The sequence below is a fragment of the Podarcis erhardii genome (assembly GCF_964252035.2).
Source record: "Podarcis erhardii genome assembly, chromosome: 1".
Taxonomy (NCBI): domain Eukaryota; kingdom Metazoa; phylum Chordata; class Lepidosauria; order Squamata; family Lacertidae; genus Podarcis; species Podarcis erhardii.
This window is the reverse complement of record NC_138497.1, coordinates 107,799,817-107,820,845: the sequence shown is the minus strand read 5'-3', so window position 1 is coordinate 107,820,845 and position 21,029 is coordinate 107,799,817. Positions and strand designations below refer to the sequence as shown.

At 40.4% G+C, this 21,029-nt stretch overlaps 1 protein-coding gene and 1 long non-coding RNA gene across 7 annotated transcripts in view; both read left to right on the top strand.

The window, feature by feature from the left end:
- CCDC148 (coiled-coil domain containing 148) overlaps positions 1–18,973 on the top strand; it is a gene marked incomplete at its 5' end in the record, with an annotated part of 108,153 nt that extends 89,180 nt beyond the window's left edge. For all 6 annotated transcript variants that reach the window (XM_081871840.1, XM_081871839.1, XM_081871838.1 and 3 more), the window contains 3 exons: positions 9,840–9,957; positions 17,403–17,543; positions 18,743–18,973. In XM_081871840.1, the coding sequence (XP_081727966.1) occupies positions 9,840–9,957; positions 17,403–17,543; positions 18,743–18,895 (412 nt within the window). In that variant the 3' untranslated portion in view covers positions 18,896–18,973. The remainder of the gene's footprint in view (positions 1–9,839; positions 9,958–17,402; positions 17,544–18,742) is intronic.
- On the top strand, positions 11,822–13,817 carry LOC309348992. Its single transcript, XR_014159607.1, has 2 exons — positions 11,822–11,904; positions 12,068–13,817. It is a non-coding gene; the product is annotated as an uncharacterized lncRNA (long non-coding RNA).
- Positions 18,974–21,029: the final 2,056 nt, after the last annotated feature.

Sequence of the window (21,029 nt, the reverse complement as noted above, 5' to 3'; positions counted from 1 at the left end):
TAACCTTTACTCTGAGGCATCAGTTCTGCTTAAAGTATTCACTTGTCAAAGCATTTCCCTCCTGACATGGAAAGCACACATTGCCATGATCTGAGGATTTGGTTCATATTCATGTTTAAAGTGTCAGATGAGAGATGGATGTGAATTCTGCACTTGGTACCTACAATCCCCATATAAGCTCTTCATGGGCACCCTAAATTAACAAATTCTGTGAATTTAACCTAGAACTATGCTTTTGTCAGGTTTCTGGGGGAATGTGCAGTATCCACACAGCTTCAAAATGAAACCTAGCCTTGAAGATATAATGAGATCCTTGGTAGGAGATTTTCTACAGAGTTTTGAGAAGCTAATTATTTGGGAATTGTAAAAGAAACACAGGCCATATTGAAAACAAGCTCCTCTCCCACCCCACCCTGCAAATTTCATTTTAAAAGTACATGTATGGAAGTATAAGCCAAGAGCCAACTCCCCATTTTGGAACTCCATCGCATAAGTTAGGAAATGGAATGTGAGATTCAGTTAAAAGGATTTGCTCTCTGTCCATCCATAAGCCAAAGCAAGGCTATGTCAGCAGTATCTCTGGGCTAAGATCTAGGCTGTGATCCTGTGCATACTTATCTGGGAGTAAATCCCATTGAACTCACTCATAAGATTGTTAATATCACAAAGTTAGATTAATGTTGCTAAAGACTAAATCCTGTCTGCAGTTAATAACATTAATGAAGCAAATAAGTAACGAGGAATCCATTGGATAAAGAGAATCCCTTGTTCTTCAGGTCTGGCAGGATACCATTTGGAGCAGCTGGGTCCTTGTTATCCCAGCTTATTAGCACTGGGTGGGAAGGGTCCAGGACAGGGTTATGTTGTTAATTGTGGGACCCATGCCATCACACTAACTCTCTCCTTATACACTATATCATACGTATTTAATGTGATTTCCTGTTTCAAGCCTTTCATTTTTAGAGAAGGCTATTGAGTGGGACTTCTAGCTTCATACTCTCCAGATCAGTTTTCTAGAGGCTTTCCTATCTGAATTTTGATCTGACCATGAAACCAAGACTGCACTTGTTGCCTTGAGGAATTATCTTCACCTAGGAACAACGATGGCCTGCTGATGAAGTGTTGGCAACTCTGCTGCAAGACCTGGCAAGCATTAATAAGACTGCTCTTATGGAGTGCTGCAAGTCCAGTCTTGCCTTCTGCCTGAAGCTGCCAGAATAGGCAATATTGTGCAGAGGTTTGTCTTTTGGAGGAATCGATGTGCTAGTGACAGCCACTTCGGCTTCCTTATTTCATACGGGTCTAGCTTGCAACTTCTGGCCATAGTGGGGAACCAGATGCATATAAGTGACTGAAGTTACACTCTGACAGGACGGAGGGTACTGCTGGTTGGTTGCTGTTGTAACAATCATTCCACCTGGCTTCAGAAAAAGGAAAGAAATGGGACTATAGGTCTCCTGAAAGACCATTAGCTCTCCTGAAAGAAAAACTTGGGACTACTCTTCTTGAATTCTTTCCATTCCAGCTGGTTGTTACAGGAACTCTGTAACATAACAAATAGTGCCTACGTTTGGGTTTTTTTTACTTCCCTCCCTCCCACCTTCCAATCCTCTTTCCTTTCCTTTTTAGATTATAAACCTGAGGACAGGGACTGTCTTATCAATGTCAGCTATAAGCTTTATTGGAAGCCTTTTTTTCTGGCTGTACAGCAAAATAAAAGTAAATCAGTGGTGGTGGGTAGAAATAATAATAACAGATGGTGTTCAACCACGGCTAGTTTTTCATGTTTTCAGCCTTAAAGTATTTCTTGATCAGTAAGTTTGTGTGATTGTAGCAAATTTCCATATTTTGAGAACTGGCTCTCACCCATTCTATTCAGTCTGGGCCAAGCATCCATTAGTCATATAGTCATATATCTTCTTCAGTAAATAAGAGCATATATAACAGCACAGCACTGAATTCCACTCTTAATTTCCACAGCAGTTTTTGGGCGGGTTGAACTTCCCTTGCCATTTCCCCTCCTAAGCAGTCGGGAAGCTCTCATTGTTTGTTACCTTCTTTTTTTTTATAAATATTTATTAACAATTTTTAAATACAATACAAAAGAAGAAACAATATAACATGTATCTTAACATAATTTCTTAACTTCTTTGGACTTCCTCACATCTCCCGCTCCTGCGTTCCTCACACAAAAATTTTTTTTTCCAGCAATTTATCGCCTTGTTTCCAATCTTACTATCTAATTTTCCCATGTTTTTTCTCTAATTTTAGATATCCTTTGTTCAAATCCTAAGAATTTAAATGTAATCTAATAATTATCCAAAAATTTATCTTTTCTTATATCTCACTTATCTTCATAACACCATCTAACTTAGTGGTGCCAGATTATTTATGATCTAGCATCCTTCTTAACATTCATACAATTTACAATATTTTTGTAAGTAAATCCCGAATTTCTTCCAATCTTCCTCAACCGTCTCTTCTCCCAGGTCTCGGATTCTGCCGGTCATCTCGGCCAGTTCCATATAGTCTATCAGTTGCATCTGCCATTCTTCCAGTGTGGGTAAATCTTGGGTTTTCCAGTGCTTAGCGACGAGTATCCTTGCTGCCGTTGTTGCATACAAAAAAAATGTTCGGTCCTTCTTTAACACCCTCTGGCCGACAATACCCAGGAGGAAGGCCTCTGGTTTCTTAGGGAAGGTATACTTAAATACCTTTTTCAGCTCATTATATATCATTTCCCAGAAAGCCTTCACTCTAGGGCAGGTCCACTAGAGGTGAAAGAAAGTTCCTTCACTTACTTTACATTTCCAACATTTATTATCGGACAAATGGTATATTTTTGCAAGTTTGACTGGGGTCATGTACCATCTGTATATCATTTTCATAACATTTTCTTTCAAAGCATTACATGCAGTGAAGTTCAGCCCAGTGGTCCACAACCTTTCCCAGTCCTCAAACATGATATTGTACCCAATGTCCTGTGCCCACTTTATCATAACCGATTTTACCGTTTCATCTTGTGTGTTCCATTTTAACAGCAAGTTATACATTCTTGAAAGTACCTTAGTCTTAGGTTCTAACAATTCCGTTTCCAGCTTCGATTTTTCCACCTGGAACCCTAACTTTTTGTCAAGTTTAAAAACTTCCTTAATCTGAGCATAGTGTAACCAATCTCGCACTTTATCTTTCATTTTCTCCATACTCTGCAATTTCCAATTATCTCCGTCTTTTTCTAGTATTTCCCAATACTTTGGCCAATTGGCCTCCATATTAAGTCTTTTTCGGGTCTTAGCTTCCAATGGTGAAAGCCACCTTGGAGTTTTATTTTCCAGTAAGTCTTTATATTTTGTCCAGACGTTAAACACTGCTTTTCTGACAATATGGTTCTTGAAAACCTTGTTAATCTTAACCTTGTCATACCATAGATATGCATGCCAACCAAAAGTATTGTTAAAACCTTCTAAATCCAGTACATCAGTGTCTTCAAGAAGTAGCCAGTCTTTTAGCCAGCAGAAAGCTGCTGATTCATAATACAACCTTAAGTCTGGCAGGGCAAAGCCCCCTCTTTCTTTCGCATCAGTTAATATCTTAAACTTAATTCTGGGCTTTTTGCCCTGCCAGACAAATTTGGAAATATCTCTCTTGAATCAGTTGTAATACTCTTTTCATACTAGGTTCTGGCTCCTGTAAGGTCAAAACTAGGTCATCTGCAAAAGCTTTAAGTTTGTACTGTTTCGCTCCGACCTGAATTCCTTCAACCAACCGGTCCCCCCTAATCATATTCAAGAGCACCTCCAGGACTGAGATGAATAACAGTGGGGAAATAGGGCATCCTTGTCGTGTTCCTTTTTCAATTTTGAACTCTTCTGTAACCACATTGTTAACTATCAATTTAGCTTTTTGTACTGAATAGATTGCATCTATCCCATTTTCAAACCCCCGTCCCACTCCCATCCCTTCCAAATTTTTCTTCATGAATTTCCAAGAAATATTATCAAAGGCCTTCTCTGCATCTATAAAAATTAACACAGCTTTTGTATTAATATTTGTTTGCAGTAGTCCCAAAATATCAATAATGTTCCTTGTGTTAGCAAATAAATGTCTACCTGGGAGAAAGCCTGCTTGGTCCTTGTGAATTACTTCATTTAAAACTTTTTAAAATCTGCTTGCTAAAATGACTGCAAAAATTTTGTAATCCACATTTAAAAGGGAGATGGGACGGTAGTTCTTAAGTTGTGTCTTTTCAGTTTCCAATTTAGGTATCAATGTGATAAAAGCTTCTTTCCACGATTCCGGTGCCTTCTTCCCCTCCATAATTTCATTGCCCACCTCCATCAATGGTTGTATCAGATAGTCTTTCAATGTCTTATAGTACTTGGAAGTGAGCCCATCTGGCCCTGGAGACTTGCCCAGTTGCATATTCTGAATGGCTTGTTCAATCTCTTGTCGTGTTATTTTTACAATTCAGGATTGATCTTTTTTCTTGTGACAGTTTTGGTAGTCCATTCTTTATCAAAAATTGTTCTATCTCAGTCACATCTTCCGGCCCTTGAGTATATAATTTTTTGAAGTATCTCTGAAAGCACTTTCTAATCTCCACAGGGTTCTGAATATTCTTTCCTTGAATCTCTAGATTTGTAACTGTGTTTAATTTTTGTCTCTTCTTCAACTGCCATGCTAGCAGTTTCCCACATTTATTAGCCAATTCAAATGACCTTTGTTTCATTAATTTAACTTTCCACTCTATTTCCTGGTTTATCAATTTGGAATATTGTGCTTGATAGAGTTTAATTTCTCTCAGAATCGGCTGTGACTTCGGATTTAATCTTAACTTCTTCTCACATTCTTTAATTTTTCCCAGAATCTTATCTTTTTTCTCATTTTGTGTCCTTTTCTTTCCATTGTTTGTTACCTTCTTGATACCCTGCACAACAAGTGAGTCAGGACCCTTCCTCTCTTCAAGCCCTCTGTGTGTGCACCATGGACTTTGAGAAAGGGCCATAGCTTTGTCATAGAGACTGTGTTTTGCATGCAGAAGATCACAGGATCAATCCCTGGTTGATCTTGAGATTGGGGGGGGAGGACAGGACTCCTGCCTGAAACCTTGGAGAACCTCTTCCAGTTAGTATCGGCAGTGGTGAGCTAGATAAACCCATGACATTTGTCCTTTATGAAATGTTTCCTCAGCTGGATAATATGCAAAGAGAACATCTCACTAGTGCCTCAGTGGTTCCATGCTGTCTTCTAGACACAGTTCCAGGTGTCAGTTTTGACCCATAAAACCTATACCAGTGTGAGTGTGATGTAAGCTAAAGTTTCTTTCTTTTCTTTGTTCCATCATGGACTTTGAAGTTGCCCATGAGTGCTTGAGCTGTATTAAGCATGCACCAATTTGAGTAGTCATCTCAAGGGCTGCCCACAATTGTGAGAATAATTTCTCCCCTAAGGGGCCCCCCAAAGTCTTACCTCAAATACCTGTAAGAATACCCTTTTTGGGCTAGCATTTAATAGCCAGGTATAAGAAAGTGAGATGTAACTTTTATTTTCCATAGCTAAATGTTCAGTTGTGTCTAAGGTGTGCAAGAAGTTACTGTGACTCAGGACCAGTAGAAAGCACAATGATTTAAAGTGATTATTCCATTGTTATGCAAGCCTAGTCGGCTGGCTGGCTGTAAATCAGATAGGGAACAAGTAGCTGCCTGATCTCACTGAGTCTGAGCGTTTGTGTTTGTGAGAAATGATAAATTCACAAATCAAGTTACAAGGTTTGAATCAGTGCTTTGGATATATCTCAGTTGTGATCTTCTTTTTCTCTACAACAGGAGCACAAATGGTTCTGTAATCTTTAATTTACCAAATCAATTATGTTAAAAATTCAATCCATAATATTTTAAAATATTTATTATGCCATGCATGGCAATAGCCTATCATGCAAGATATGTTGCTGGGAAGATCAATAATCAGATTTCCCAGTGGTTTTGTTTTTATTTAAGCAGTGGTAGGGTGGGGTGGAGAAGCTACTATTAGTTCTGCAAGGGAATTATTTCCCTGAGAAGGATGGACAACATCTGTGGGTATGTATGATTTAGATGAAGGAATACATATGAGAAGTAGTTAAAGACCTCCCACAGCTCTGCCCTTCCAATCATATTTTGAGCCCCCTATTGCTGCTTCTATGGTGTGTGTGTGTGTGTGTGTGTGTGTGTGTGTGTGTGTGTGTGTTAGTTCTAAGAAGTGTTATAAAACTGGATAAAGGATGTTGCTATGGCCTAGATAACTTTTACCTAATAAAGAAGTAATGAACCAATGGCAAATAGGTGATCAAACTGTGAAGGACCTGAATATAAAGAATAAAACTGCATTTTAAAAAAACCCTAATGGTAAGTGGTTGTTGCATTAGTAGGTTTTTCTAATCTCATCCACTGTTGAATCAAGTTATGTGGTTTGTTCACAAATTAGAGTAGCCTCCACGCAAAATGGGCTTGTGTCAACCTATCCTTGCATTCATAATGTTACCCGATGGCACAGAGGAAGTGGCTACTGTTGATTCTGTAAGTAGGGTGGCTATGATATCTGGGATAGTGGTATAACATTTCTGTGCTGGTAAATGGTAATGTAGTATGCAGTATATGCACATGTGTGAATAATGTACTGGGTCTGTTTGTAATGACTCTGACACAGAATCGTTCCTGTAGAGTAAAGGCTTAATTGATTTGGAGTATGAAGTAGCTTGGAGTATGGGTTAATTGCTAGCCAAGCAAGGTTGTAGATGCTAAGCGTCTGATGTTGCTCTAGGAAGCTGAATAGGGCTACATGCCCTGTTCCTTGTGTCTGGGGAGTGCTCTCCGGGCAAAGAAAATCAAAGTCTCTTTCATTGCTGCAGCTTATAGTATCACATCAAGCGCCAGCCTTTTGATGTATGCACTTGCCAAACATTCTTAACAAATTGAAGAGTATAGGAAAGTGTTAGAAGCTATAAAGCCATAAATAGGCACTATTGACTACAGTTCTAAGTAATCCCATGTATTGCTTTGGGGAGATTGCAGACGTATCTAATAGGTTATTTTTCAAAATCTAGTTTCGAAAACAATGAATCGTTATAGGTAGGAGCAGAGGCTGAACTTAGCAGCAGCTGGTAAGGTGGTATGCAAGGGGCAGGAAGAAGTCACCACTGCTATTGAGCAGTGGTAGAATGGATTTCATATATGTAGTAGATATGAGGCAGCAGTGAAAACTGACATCATTGCTCATGCTGGGCACTCTTACCCAGTTTGGCAGCTGCACACATATGTGGCGCAAACTCCAGCAGTTGCTGGCCTCGCCATTCTTTCTGTCTCTTGCTAGTAAGAGTCTCTGATCTTCCTTCCCCCACAATGCTGGCTGATTGATGCCCATTGGAACTGCTGGAGTGAAAGGCAAGGAGGTCAACAGTAGGTGGAGCTAGAGTCATTGGCAGGTAGGGCTAACTAATGCTACTTTTGTCCCTAACCTTCTCCCTGCTGATTTCTACAAGGACTGTTAAAAAGCAAGAAGGTGGGTTTGGAGGAATTGAGACTGAGGTTGGTAGAGAGGTGTTTAGCTTGCTCTAATGGACTAGACTCTACTGCTTCCACATAGTCTCTGCTCAGTGATGGCAGACTCTTCTTGCCTTTGCCCACTTTTTGGCTCTGCCCCAGCCCACTGCTGGTTTCAGCACTACCTATTACCAGTATACATTTCTGTATTTCTGTTGAAGAAATACAGCCCTCAACAGAAAAGGTTACCCAACCAGCGGTAATCCATTGAGATACATTAAGGTAGGTATGCAAAACTGGAGTCTTAATCATTTGATCCAAATTCTCGAACATCCCACAGAAGCAGAATGATCAGCGATGGCAATGGAAAAGCTTTCTTGAACCTCTCATTTTCTCTTTGACTGATATCATAGTTTCCCTTTTGCTGTACCTCTATGAATATTTATTTGAGTCAAAATAGGGAAGAGCTTTCTTGGTGAAATATTGTACATATTATAAACATGTCCATAATGATCTTTTAAAGCTCTTACAATAAACATGGTCCCAAAATTTCCTGTTAAATATGTATGAGACACATTCTGTAAGCCATTTTAATGAAATTATGCTTATCGGAAATTATATGAATGTGTATTCACAGTGCTTCAAAAGGTGGCATTACTGAAACCAGTAAACTAAGCTCATTATTCAACTTTGTTGTTTTTTAAAATGTTACTTAACCACAATACTTAGTTAAAACTGGCATGGGGGGAAGGAAAGGTCTGATTATGCTTCACTCTCACACTAGGTGATTTCTTTGAAGCAGAAGGAACATTATTTCAGGGTATAAAAAACCTCTGTAGACCATATTAAAAAGTGTGTTAAGCAATGCCATTATGATGTTCTTCCAGGTGTATAAGGCACACCTACACAATTGACATGTTTGCAGTCCTCAGGTTGCCCTTGTGTCTTGTCTCCCTAGAAGAATTTTCATATATTCATCTAATTTCCCTCCCATTTTCTGGTAACATCATTATATTAACACCAGGCTTTGCTGCTCACTGGTCAGCCCCCACCCCCTTAAATGTAGATGCTGTTGGAGTGAGCCAGAGCCAAAGTAGATGTGATGTTAATTGTATGAATACTTACTCTTTCCCTGCTATGGTTTTAACAAAACCCACCTTCCCAAAGCTATGAAGCAGCAATGACAGCTTCCTTTTAAATGCAAATAGCAACTTCCCTGGTGTGGAGGGCATTTGTTTAGGACCATTATGCAACCATGAACTTCTGGTAACTTTTGTCACACAATCCTGTACTTCTGGTGGCCCAGAGATGCTCTCCCATTTCATCACATTACAACTTGGTCCTCATTATTGATATGAGCCAGCCCTCAGTCTATGATAGGTATCCAAATATTGCCTCCATGTATCTGAAAAGCAATCATTTGTACACAGTCAGTTTCTTGCTTTTGTAATGATCTACAGATGTCAAGACTTAATCTTAAAAAAAATAAAAATCCTTCAGACATTACTTCCATCAGTCTCAAGATTTATTTCCAAACAGGACATTGCTTACCAAGTAGATTAGAACAGAAAACAATAAGAATGGCTATTAAGAATGTGAAAAATATTGAGAAGATGCAGCCGTCATTCTTTCAGCTCTTCTGCAAATATTTAGTGAATTTAGTACAGTGATGCAAGGTCAATGAATACTAAACACTCCAAAAACTAAGAACTGTACCTGTGATTATTGAAAGCTGCCCAAATAGGATAATCAGCTATTTATTTTGACATTCACACAATGTATCTGGGATTGTCAGCATCCATATGTGATTTTGAACCTTTTACCAAATTTAGAACATTCACTCTACACATCCAAATCTAAGAAAAGTATTGATTCGATTGTTGCTTCTGAATAAGATCTTAATTGTTCCTAATTAGGGATCTGGAAGGATCCGTCAACCTTGGTTCTTCCAATTTCTCATTTTTAAAATCTTAAATTCATTTCTGGGGCATTTTTAAAAAATTGTCATAGAAATTAACCAGCATAGAAATTCTCTTAATACACATATTTTAGTTTTAAGTTTTGACTAATGTACAAATTTTTGCAAGCAATTGCCCCTTGTGAACATGATTTAGTTGGAGAACTACATCGCAAAATTCAAGTAAATTAATTTTGAAGGATGTCTGTCTCATATTTTGCTTATATTTTTTCGAAAAGTGCAGATTTGATATGTTCTCCTTTAAATGTGAACTGAATTGAATTTCTCCCCCCCCCCATGCCTACATAAAACTATTAAATAGTGTTAGAAGACAGATCATTGACTTCATGTTTTCCTGTTCAAAGAGTTCAGTTTAGACAAAAGCTTTTGGAAAAGCGCTTGATGGAGAAAAGAGAAGCAATACTCAAAGAAGCCCATGAGGAAGAAGAAAGGAAGAGACGTCTTGATGCTCTCAGGCAACAGGTATCTTTTTAATTGTATAACCTGAGTCTTTTTATGTGCAATTTGAGAGAGCAGTCCCTCAAGACATGAAAAAAGGGCTTCTCAATCTTTTTAGCTTTGTTTCGTCACTTGCTGTTTGGTTTGTATCTGCATGATCATTGCTAGATTAATGCATGCAGCAGACGCTGTCAACAGTGAAATCTAAAAATAGTCTTGGGGTAGAATTCATCACCGTGCCATTACAGACATTGTATCTGTGCAAGCAGAACAGCTTGCCCAGATAGAATGATACCCCCTCCCCTCACCCCATGTACTGTTCTGGGGGTTCCCACAGGTCATTCAGGCAGCCTGTTGATGAGGTTTGCTAGGTGAATTCCACCAATAGTGCGCCCCCCTCCGCAATGTGTATGGGTCTAATAGGCTTTTCTTGAAGATAATTTCCACACACTATGATCACCTCACATTTTCAGTTTCATTTTGTTAATATGAGAAAGAGCAGCAGTAGATAAGTATCTACTCATAAAGTGGAAAGTACCATACTTTTCCGTGTATAAGACTAGGGTTTTTTTTTTACTAAAAAATAATGTTTAAAAAGCGGGGTAGTCTTATACACAGACTCTCTCCCCCCCCCCAAAATAGGGGGCGTCTTATACACGGGGGCGTTATACACGAAAAATACGGTACCTTGATAAAATGGACAGGGAATGTTTTGTACCATGTTCTTCTACCTTCAACCAATCCAGATTATCTCTGTATCTATGCCTTTAAGTGCCAGGAATTTTTACACAAATTGCCAGTGAAGGGGCCCTTATATGGATTGGGAGCCTTGAATGGGTTGGTAGAGGGCTTTATTCATATCCCCCCACCTGGGTCTGAAATTGAATTGGGGTTGGGCATATGGGCACATAGCAGGGAGACGTCGTGTCTGAGAGCATAGCAGGTGCCTGCCTGATCATCCATCCATCCATCCATCCATCCATCCATCCATCCATCTCATCTAATGGACCAAGTCTTACAGTGTTGAAAGTGGGAAAAAGGAATGAAGGCCGATAGTTAGCTTTAAAATATGCATTAACTTTCAGCAGCACAGATTGGTCCAATGAAAGGGGTCAGCTTCCTATATTCTTGCATTATGCATTTTTAAGGAAACCATTTGTATGGGTGGGAAATAATTTTGTGATTTCCTATTATCTTCCGCATCTTCCCCTCCTCTCACCTAAAATGGAAGTCTGACATCATGGATTTTATACATCCTTTATACTAAACTGCCGTACGAGCTCTCAGCTGCCACCAGCATGATTCAGACATGTTCCCCAGGATTTCCTTGGGTATGGTTTTCAATCTAGAGCGTTTGTAGTTGCAGGTGCTGCTCTGCAACTGCTGAGACTGCAAACCAGAATGAGTCTCCACCCCAACAGTTTGAAAGCTTGTTGTAGTCACTACAGCCACCCAGAGTGGCTGGGGAAACCCAGCCAGATGGGCGGGGTATAAATAAATTATTATTATTATTATTATTATTATTATTATTATTATTACAGACTGCTTGAATGATGTGTGGAGATGCAAATGGCATTAAAACACACAATAGTTTTGGTTAGTTCTTGAATTTAATATTTTGGGTTGGCAGCATTTATAGTTTCTGAAAAAGGAGAATGCTTATCTTCTCTGCAAGAAACTTATTCCTTCATTCTTCCAGTAAGCCCAGTTACTTGAACTGTATCAGAATGAAATGCCCAAGAGCACAATTCTATGAAAGTTTGCTTAGAAGTGGTCAGTGGAACTTACTCTCAAGGAGGCGTGCATTGAAATGAAGCCAAAATAATGTTGCTGATTGGTAGGAGACTGCTTAGGAATAGACAGAAGTTGCCTGCCACTTCACTAGTGACTGTGTGAACCAAGTGAGAAGATGCAGGAAAATGTGCTACAATTTCTGTGTTGAACATAACATACAGCTGGGAATACAGAGCAGTGGCGTAGCGTGGGTTGTCAGCACCCGGGGCTAACCCCCTAACCCATGGATTTGCGCCCCCTAACCCGTGGATTTGCGCCCCCTAACCCTAAGCCCCAGATGTTGCGCCCGGTGCGGCCGGCCCCCCCTGCACCCCCCACGCTACGCCACTGATACAGAGAGCCTAGAAAGGGCTTTGTCCAGCATACCTGTTTATATGACTGTGGGCCAGATAGTTATGGAGGCTGAATTCAACAAGCATAAATCAGTAACAAAGCTATGATAAATCCCACTTCTATATGTGAACTCACGGGTACTTATACCTGGGAAAGTGTTGGTCGCTTAAATTACTTGGAGCTGAATGGGCCAGGCTCATTGAATGCCGTTTTGACCGCAAATGTTTTTGTAAATAAGCCAGACAAAAGACACCTCTCTGTAATATTTCAAAAGCTGGATGGAGAATTTAAGATTCATTCCAGCCACGTGAGTGTATAACAGCATGCAGTGCCTAGTTTCTTCTTTCCTGGCCTAAGATGACTGCATTCTTTTTGCATTTGTCAGGAGTATTTTCCTGATCTTTTTTTCAAACAAGAAGTTAAAGTAGAGCTTCTTTGGGTTTTTTACAGCCTTTTTATGAATCTGCTGGAGTGTAATTGTGTTTCTTGGTGTTACTCCTTTCAGATCATGACTCAATTTCTATTTTCAGCTGGAGTCACCACATTGTCCCAGGTCTGCAATATATCTTGTGTGGGGCAGGGTGGGAAATCAATGGGCTTTGGCTTGAAATTGCCTTTCACTTTTAAAATATTACACTATTTCTTAGTTTTGGAAGGTGTTTATTCATCAGGCCCTAGCCCACTCATAGGGGGAAACTAACCAAGCGCTCAAATTGCGGCAAAATGTTAATTTGCCAAAAGCATTGGCGTGGCTTTGATTCCCCCCCCCCATGAGGTTTGCCTTTTTAAGTTGCAGGATATGGTTGATTATCTAAATACTGATCTAGCTGTAGTTTATGAGTGCCATTTTTTTGCTGAGAGGCAAAGAGTGTCCTGGCTAAGGCCCTGTGGGATCCCATGGGTAGAACTGATAGCAGTCCTGCCCTCCAAATAGATAACTGCTTAGCCTCCATTCTGACCATGTTATTAAAATTTTGCATGGCACATCTGAACTATGCTTGGGCAGGGAATATGTGCAGGCACAGCAGCAACTATGGCTGTTGCAGGTCAGCAGTACTAGGAAGAATCTTGGGTTCTAGGGCCAGATCAGAGGGGCAGGGGGAGGGTCTTCTTGTGCCACTGCTAGATCGGTTGCACTGGTTAATAAGCTAGTGGTCCAACAGAACCATTTGTCTGTGTGTTCATTCCCTTGTTTTTAAAATTACCGTATTTTTCCGTGTATAAGACTAGGGTTGTTGTTTTTTACCAAAAAAAGGTTTAAAATTGGGGCTCTTCTTATACATCGAATGTTTTATTAATTTGGAGTCCCCCCCAAATAGGGGGAATCTTATACATGGGGGTGTCTTATATACGGAAAAATATGGTAATTTGCAGTATCTTATTGCAGGTGATATTTTAAATGGCAACTAACAAAGTTAACTACAGTTTATCTCACAAAAGCATAACAAATTGCTTCAAGCTTGACTGCATGGCTTAGATAAAAAGAAACAACCACCACAGACAATTTTAAATGTATTCTTTTCCTGCTAAGCATCCTTTCACAAGACACTACTTCAATAAGAACCCACATTTTAAACCTGCAGTTATTATTCTCACCAGTTAACTGACTTGCGGTTTTTGTCATAACTGAATTGTGCCTTTGCTGTTCTTGTCCCCTTGCAATTGGCAGGCTTTACAGTATTGATCTATGTTTTGGTCCCCATGATGCCATCCTCTTATCTGTGACTTCAAACTGATACAAACAGGATCTGTTTCTGGGGGAAAAAGCCACATCCAAACTGCTCCCTGGCTTGCTCCTCAGTATTTTTTCTTGCATTAGTCACTTGATTAGATATGTCAGCAACTGTGCTCTACTTCAGATTGATTTATACTCAGGGCTCTTGCTGGGTCCCCCTCCCCTCAAAACACCATTAGCCTATGTCTACATATACTGAATGACAACACATTCTGCAGCCTAAAAAACTGTCTCAGCAACTTGGTGCATAGTGCATCATGAGGAGAGAGGCAGAGCCAGTGTTTTGAGGCTGGCAAATCCAGGGTCAGTTTGCATGTTGAAATTATATGATGGTAGTCTCCACACAGCAACTATAAAAGACCCCTCTCAAGTGGTGTGATTTTGTAAAAGGTTATTTTTCAGGTTCCAGAGGCATATAAAAGATCCACAACTCATCTTTTAAATTACTCTATATTCAGTGTAGCTCCTTTCAGATGTGGCATTATTGCAGGAGTGTTTGGGATACAATGCGAAGGGAACAAGTCATTTTTAAACTAACAAACAAACAATAATTTGTTGCAGACTTGTGCTGCAGAAGTGAGTTTGTATGGCAGCACTGAGAGAGAATTATGCAAGCCTTCTGGTAATTTTATTTCACGTCCTTATCTACTATTTAATATTCAGAATTTCTTTAGTTTTGCATCCAAGGACCATCAAAAAACACAAATGTGGAAGGAAGGGATATGAAATGGGCAAAAACCTTAGCTTGGCCTTTGCCAACTTGGTGTCCGCCAGATGCTATGAACTACAATTCCCATCAGCCCCACCCAATGCCACCACGCTGGCTGGGGCTGACAGGAGTTGTAGCTCAAAACATAAGGAGGACAGCAGATTGGTAAAGGCTGCCTTAGCTAAAGAGTTAAGCCAGTCTGCTTGTTAGCTTTTCCCCCAGCCTTCCTATGGTGAATGCTCAATCCTATGAACCTCTAAAGTGACTCATCAAATAAAACCATACATAAAAGGGAAGTTACCAGCTGCCATCGGTCTGCTTTCCTGTTCACTTTTATTCGATGAAAGGGCTTTTACAGAAAGCTGGTCCCTGTTCACCCTTAGTCTTGTATGAATAACTGAAATATCTGAATAGAGGAACCATCTGAGGTAAAGGAAGCTACGTTTTGCTATATCGTCATGTTTACTTTGGAATGCCAAGGACACAGAAAGAACAGCTAGTATCAGTTCTTGGTAGACCCCACAGTTGAAATGGCTATGTGGGTTGACCCAAAGTAAGGATTGTGTTTTTCAGTGGGTTCAGTTAATTTTAACCAACTTCCAAAAATTGCAGCTGGACGCCATTTTTGATGGATGACTCCCAGCTATGTGCCTGAATCTGCAAGAGCTGGCTTTTAAAAGCTTGCCTAGGTAGTTTTGGATTTCTTTTCTTTGTGTTTGATATATGAGGCTTCCTTTATGTTACATTATTTCATTAGTTCAATTAATTCAAAGACTTCTTTTTCCAGAAATGGCCAAAGGGCCATTACTACAGAGAAGGTTCAGAAGATTATTTCAGTGCACTGAAATAAGACTTGATGGGCTCATGAGACTGTGTGGACTAGCCTTGTCCCTGCAGTTGGTGGGCATTGGGGGTCTCAAATTTCAGCTGTGCCCTGTGCGATGCCAAAATTTGGTGCTCCGTGCCTCTCAAGCTCCATTCTAATTAATAGTTATGGCACTCTTGAGGCTCCATGCCCAGTGTAACTGAACTAGTCATGCTGCCCTAAATCCGCCTCTGGTCTCTAACCACTGATGTGTCTGGCCAATGTGTGTTCATAGTTCTCTTACACATGAGGAGTGGTCCAGGATCCCACCTCACATGGAGGAAAGCTATGCAAGTACATCAATATGCACATAGAGCCCTTTCTAACACACTCTTGAGTGCATGGATTATGAAAGATTGTGGCCACTGGGTTCAGCAGTGACAAAGGTAGCACACTCAGCCTTGTGACCTTCTTCTGTTATTTAAATCTGTGGAGGGGAGCATCATAACCCCACCCCTCCCCAATAGAAAGTCATAAAAATTGTATATCACCAAGTGGTACAATCCATGTCCCCCTATTTCATTGTCAAAATAGTACTTTGTATATAATATTGCTTCCATCCATTCCAACCATGATGCTGTTGGTTCAAGGAAAAAATAGGTATAAAAAGAGAATTCCTTGGATATCAAGATCCAAGCTTGGGGCAAGTACTCTTTGGTGAGAGAACCTCAACAGAGATTTAAAATCACAAAATATGTAGCAAAGTAAAGCGTGAAAATACAGGCTGTTAGACCTTTAAAAATATGCCTTTGTGAGTCCCAAAACTTCCCTCTTCCCCCAGTGTAGGAAAATACCACATGTTTAGTAAGTTAAAAAATCATTTATTTGCAAAGTCTCCAAAGGTCAGGTTCATGTGCTTTTCCATACATCAGTCAGTAAAGTCACAATAAAACTTTGTTTAGTTCCAAAGTGGTGAAGGTTCCTAAATTATTGGTATAGGAGCACAAGAATGACTTGTGAGAGCCATGTGACTAAGCTGCACCAACCAATGTAGCCTCTTCGCCAACTGAGTTCATCAGGTAGACTAAGATACAACAATACATTCCTCCCAAGGTGAGGGGGAGTAACCCATGCTAAGCCTGGCAGTACAGCTTCCTCTATGGTCTTAACCCTTTCATGCATTGATTACACTTAAGCATGTTGGTTATATGAGACTCGTTATCCCACAGATGCTACAATGATGATAGTTTTTTTGGCAGCTGCTTTTTATTATAATTTGCAATTTGTGTGGTGCGAGGATGTGGAGGAGTGAATCCAATCACTTGTGTGCTTCATTCTTCCCCCTCCAGGCGCCTAAAGGTGTAGCCAGTGGAAGCCTGGCTAATAGGTACAATATGTGGTAAATGCTTCCTTGAAAGAGAATGAAGTTTCAGTGGGTTTGATGCTAGTCATGATGAGACCTCTATATAAAAGCCCTTGTTAAATTCCTTTATATCTCACTGTGCTGGATAATTTCCAGCTAGTCTCTTTTTTTAGGATAAGGTGCTTATGAGTGTGGTGGTTCCTCAGCTGCAAAGGCTTCTGAATAATACTGATTACTTATATGCATTTCAGTTTGGTTTCCAGCACATATTCAGGACTGAGATAGCTTTGTTGACCCAGGAAGACTATCTACACTAGGTAGTTGAACTGGAAGAGTTTATTCGTGTTTGTTTTTCTGGACCTTTTAGCAGCTTTCAGTACCCTCAAGTATGGTATTCTTCTGGACCAACTGGATGTGGCTTTGGGGACACTTGAACATTGTAGGTATGGAATCATTGGTTGATTTATTCTGACAAGCAATGGCATTTCTAGAAGAAAGAACTTCCTTATCAATTCCATAACTCTCATTCTTCGAACATACTGTCTTCCTCCTTTTCTGCCTTAACATGTTTTCTCTCAGACCTTGCTAAGTAGGTGGAAAGAATGACGAAAAAGATCAAATGGTGCGTCCTTTGTCTGCTGGACCTCCTGCATGGAAACAGGAAGGTGTGATCTTAAGGTTGGGTCACACAAAATATTTGCAATGCTGACAATTTCCACATCTCTCTTAGGTTGCTGTTGTTGCAGAGTTTGACCCTGCAAGAATGATGGCCGACACAGTGGCATCTAAAGCTCGGATGGGCATTGGAACAGAAGAAGAATTTGTTCTGCTAAAGCCTCTGTTTGAGTTGCATACATTCACTAACGACCAGGTAGTTACCCAACCTGCCTGATGTGTGTGCGCGCATCCACACCAACAGCAAAAAGGTTAAATGCAGGGAGTAATTATGCTTTGTGTGGGAAACCACTGGAGGGGGGAGATATAGGTATCTGAAACGTAAAGAACTTCCCCCCATTTTTAGGAGTCTTCATTGGGTTACAGGGTAGAGTGTCAATCCTTTTGCATGAGGCCAGTTTTGCTCAGCCCTAGAGCTGCATTTAGGGATGCAGGTGGCGCTGTGGGTTAAACCACAGAGCCTAGGACTTGCTGATCAGAAGGTCAGTGGTTCGAATCCCCGCGACAGGGTGAGCTCCCGTTGCTCGGTCCCTGCTCCTGCCAACCTAGCAGTTCGAAAGCACGTCAAAGTGCAAGTAGATAAATAGGTACCGCTCCGGCGGGAAGGTAAACAGCGTTTCCGTGCGCTGCTCTGGTTCACCAGAAGCGGCTTAGTCATGCTGGCCACATGACCCGGAAGCTGTAAGCCAGCTCCCTCGGCCAATAAAGCGAGATGAGCACCGCAACCCCAGAGTCGGCCACGACTGGACCTAATGGTCAGGGGTCCATTTACTTTTACCTAGAGCTGCATTTATGCTGTGCTTGGAGTCTTGTGTTTGTTTAAGGATGTCTGAACACCTGAATTCAAATCAAGGAGGCACTTCTTTATGTACTACCTTTCTCTACTGCGGCTCTTGCTGACTTTTTGCCCTGTTATCAGTTCCTTCTGACCACCATTGTTGCCTGCCTGCTGCAATATTTTTAGTCTGCAGCAGCCAATATTTTTAGTCCGCAGTGGCCATTTGTCTATACAAGCACATTACAATATTGTACTAAGATATTGGAAGGCAGATTTGGGATTTAAGTGCCCTGAATTCGCACCTACAGTTGCATGCATGTTACCATGCACTGTATTCTGTACCTCTGTGTTCAATAGCTGTTTAATAGGTGCATGTCCTACTCCCCAGAAGTATCTAGGCATATGTGTCAGGTGGAGATTCTACTGTATATGTTTCTGTAATCCAAAACTATCCATACACATCTGGCTAATACCAGATAGGCTAGTATGTTATATGTTGCCTTTTTAATAAATGGCATTGCAATCAATGCTGCTCCTTTCAAGATGACTCGCTCAAAATCTATACCTACAGATTCATATATATATAAACGTCCTCTTTTTTTCCTTTTTTTTAACAGATCATTTCCGACACCCGGGTTCGTGTGGAGCTAGCTCTCCGAGAAGCTGGACTACATAAAACACTTTACGCTCAGGAGCTTTTGCCTAAAATCCCTCCGCCCAGACTTCCAAGGAAAGACATGGAGTCCGTAGTCTTTAAAATGTACAACTAGGCACTAATCAAAGATTCAGAATCTTTTGGAATAGTCTATTAAGAATCCTTGAATAAACTATTTTAATTCAGGAAATAAGTTGGATACTAAGTTGTGAAGGGTTCTGTTATGGTGGCTGAGTCATGTTGGTGAAAATGTATTGCCAAGAAGTGCTCATTAGACCGTTTTAACACTCCCCCACAATCTTGAGCACTGCTCTGTTAACAGCACATTCTTGGCAACACAGTTTACTGAAGCTTCAAGTCTAATTATTTCAGGTGAAATCATTCTTTTAGATGAAAATCTGAAAAGCAAAACTGCTGGAGACACACATCCACATAGGAATGCACCGAATTATTTGCATTGGGGTAGCCTGGTAGAGCCTGGTAATGGACCATATGTCAGTCAAGGACAATGGAAGCGAAAGTCCAACAATATCTGGAGAGTAGCACATTGGCTACTCCTGGAGTAGAGAGTTGGACTTGAACCAGAAAAGTCTGGGTTATACATCTGTATGCAGCCTTTGACTTCTCCCCCATATGTCTCCTTTATCCTTGAAGTAACTTCCCAGCCAAGAGGAATCTATGGAGATGCAAATGCCATGTCCTTTTTCGTCTTGCATGTAGAACATTCCGCAATACAGGGACAGCAAAATGTAGTTAGGTCTTTAGTGGGGCATATTTCCTCCAGATTGGGTTTGCTTGCTTATTAAACCTTGCACATAAAATCTAAAATGGTTTGCAGCACCCGCTCAGTAGTATCCCACATCACTTCCATTGCATGTTGCATAACTTGATTTTGTATTTTTTCAAAAAGAGAATATTCTAGTTTTATTAATATGCACTATTCTTGCTTGATTATTATTATAAATGGAAATATAAGCTTATACTCCACTTGTGGCAGACAATTTGATTCATCATGTTTACTGCAAACCAACCATCCAAACAATTTCATTTTGCAAATTAGCCCTTGAGAATAAATTACAAAATTAGAAAGAACATTTCAGCTACGGGGGTCTTTATTATGGCACAGCAAAGAACCCTGTTTGTTCTGCTAGATGAAAGTGAACTTGATAATTCATTTCATTTTATAACACTAAAAGCATTCCCAGACCTTATGCAGCATGCATATGAAAGATATGTAAACAAGGTGCATAAAATCTGTAGCCTGCCAATTAGCCACAGTTCAAACAATTTATTTCTGGGATTAAGAACTGGATGCAGGTTCCGTCTTGGCAAGTTGTGTGCTTGTGTGTGTATGTATACACACACAATGTGTATGCCATGCAACAATGTATTTTATAAGGCTCTGTGTGACAGCTATCTTTTTGATGCAGTGTTTCTAAATTTTGCAGCCTCACTTAAGGGACTGGGAAAATAAATTGTAGAGCTCAGTGCAGGCACATTTCAAATGTCAGTCCCAGCCCTACCATTTTCTCAGAGGATTCAATTGTAGCCGAGAGGCACAGCCCTGCAGGTCCCAGCAGGGCTTAATCATAGTTAAACAGACTTGATGACTGAACACGATTTGTCCTGGTTTGTGCTGACAGCCAAGTCCTGGTCAACATCATGTCATTTAACTCAGTTGTTCACAGTCATTTTCTGACTTGCTAGTTCTCCACTGTATAGAGAAGCCCTACGGGGAATTTTGGGAAGAACTCTAGCGTGAGGAGGAAGCTTCTCTGTTTGAGTTATCCAGCCTGCAGAGAAAAATACCCCCATTACACACACACACACACACACACACACACACACACACACACACACACTTATATAAACACACAGCTCTTATGGTCCTGGGTATAATTTCATGAACCTTCTTAAGCTTTCTCAGTGCTTTGTGTCCATGTAAAATGGAAAATGTGCATGAATCCGAGGAGAGAATATTTCAGAGCAGGGATGACTGCTGAGCTTGTGATATACCCAGTTTTGCTTGTGTCGATTTCTGTTGAAGTACATGCAGTGCAAACTCTGAGGAAGTAAACAGCCCTCTTCCTATTTCAGCAACCCCAAATATATGGTCTACTAACTATTATTCTAGTTAATCCTATCTGAGGTGGAATGTGAATTTTAAAGCAACTGCTGTGTTAGGTTAGGCCTGGGCAACGGTAGTGACTCATAGCAATGATAATGCCCGGAAGCAGTGAATAAACACA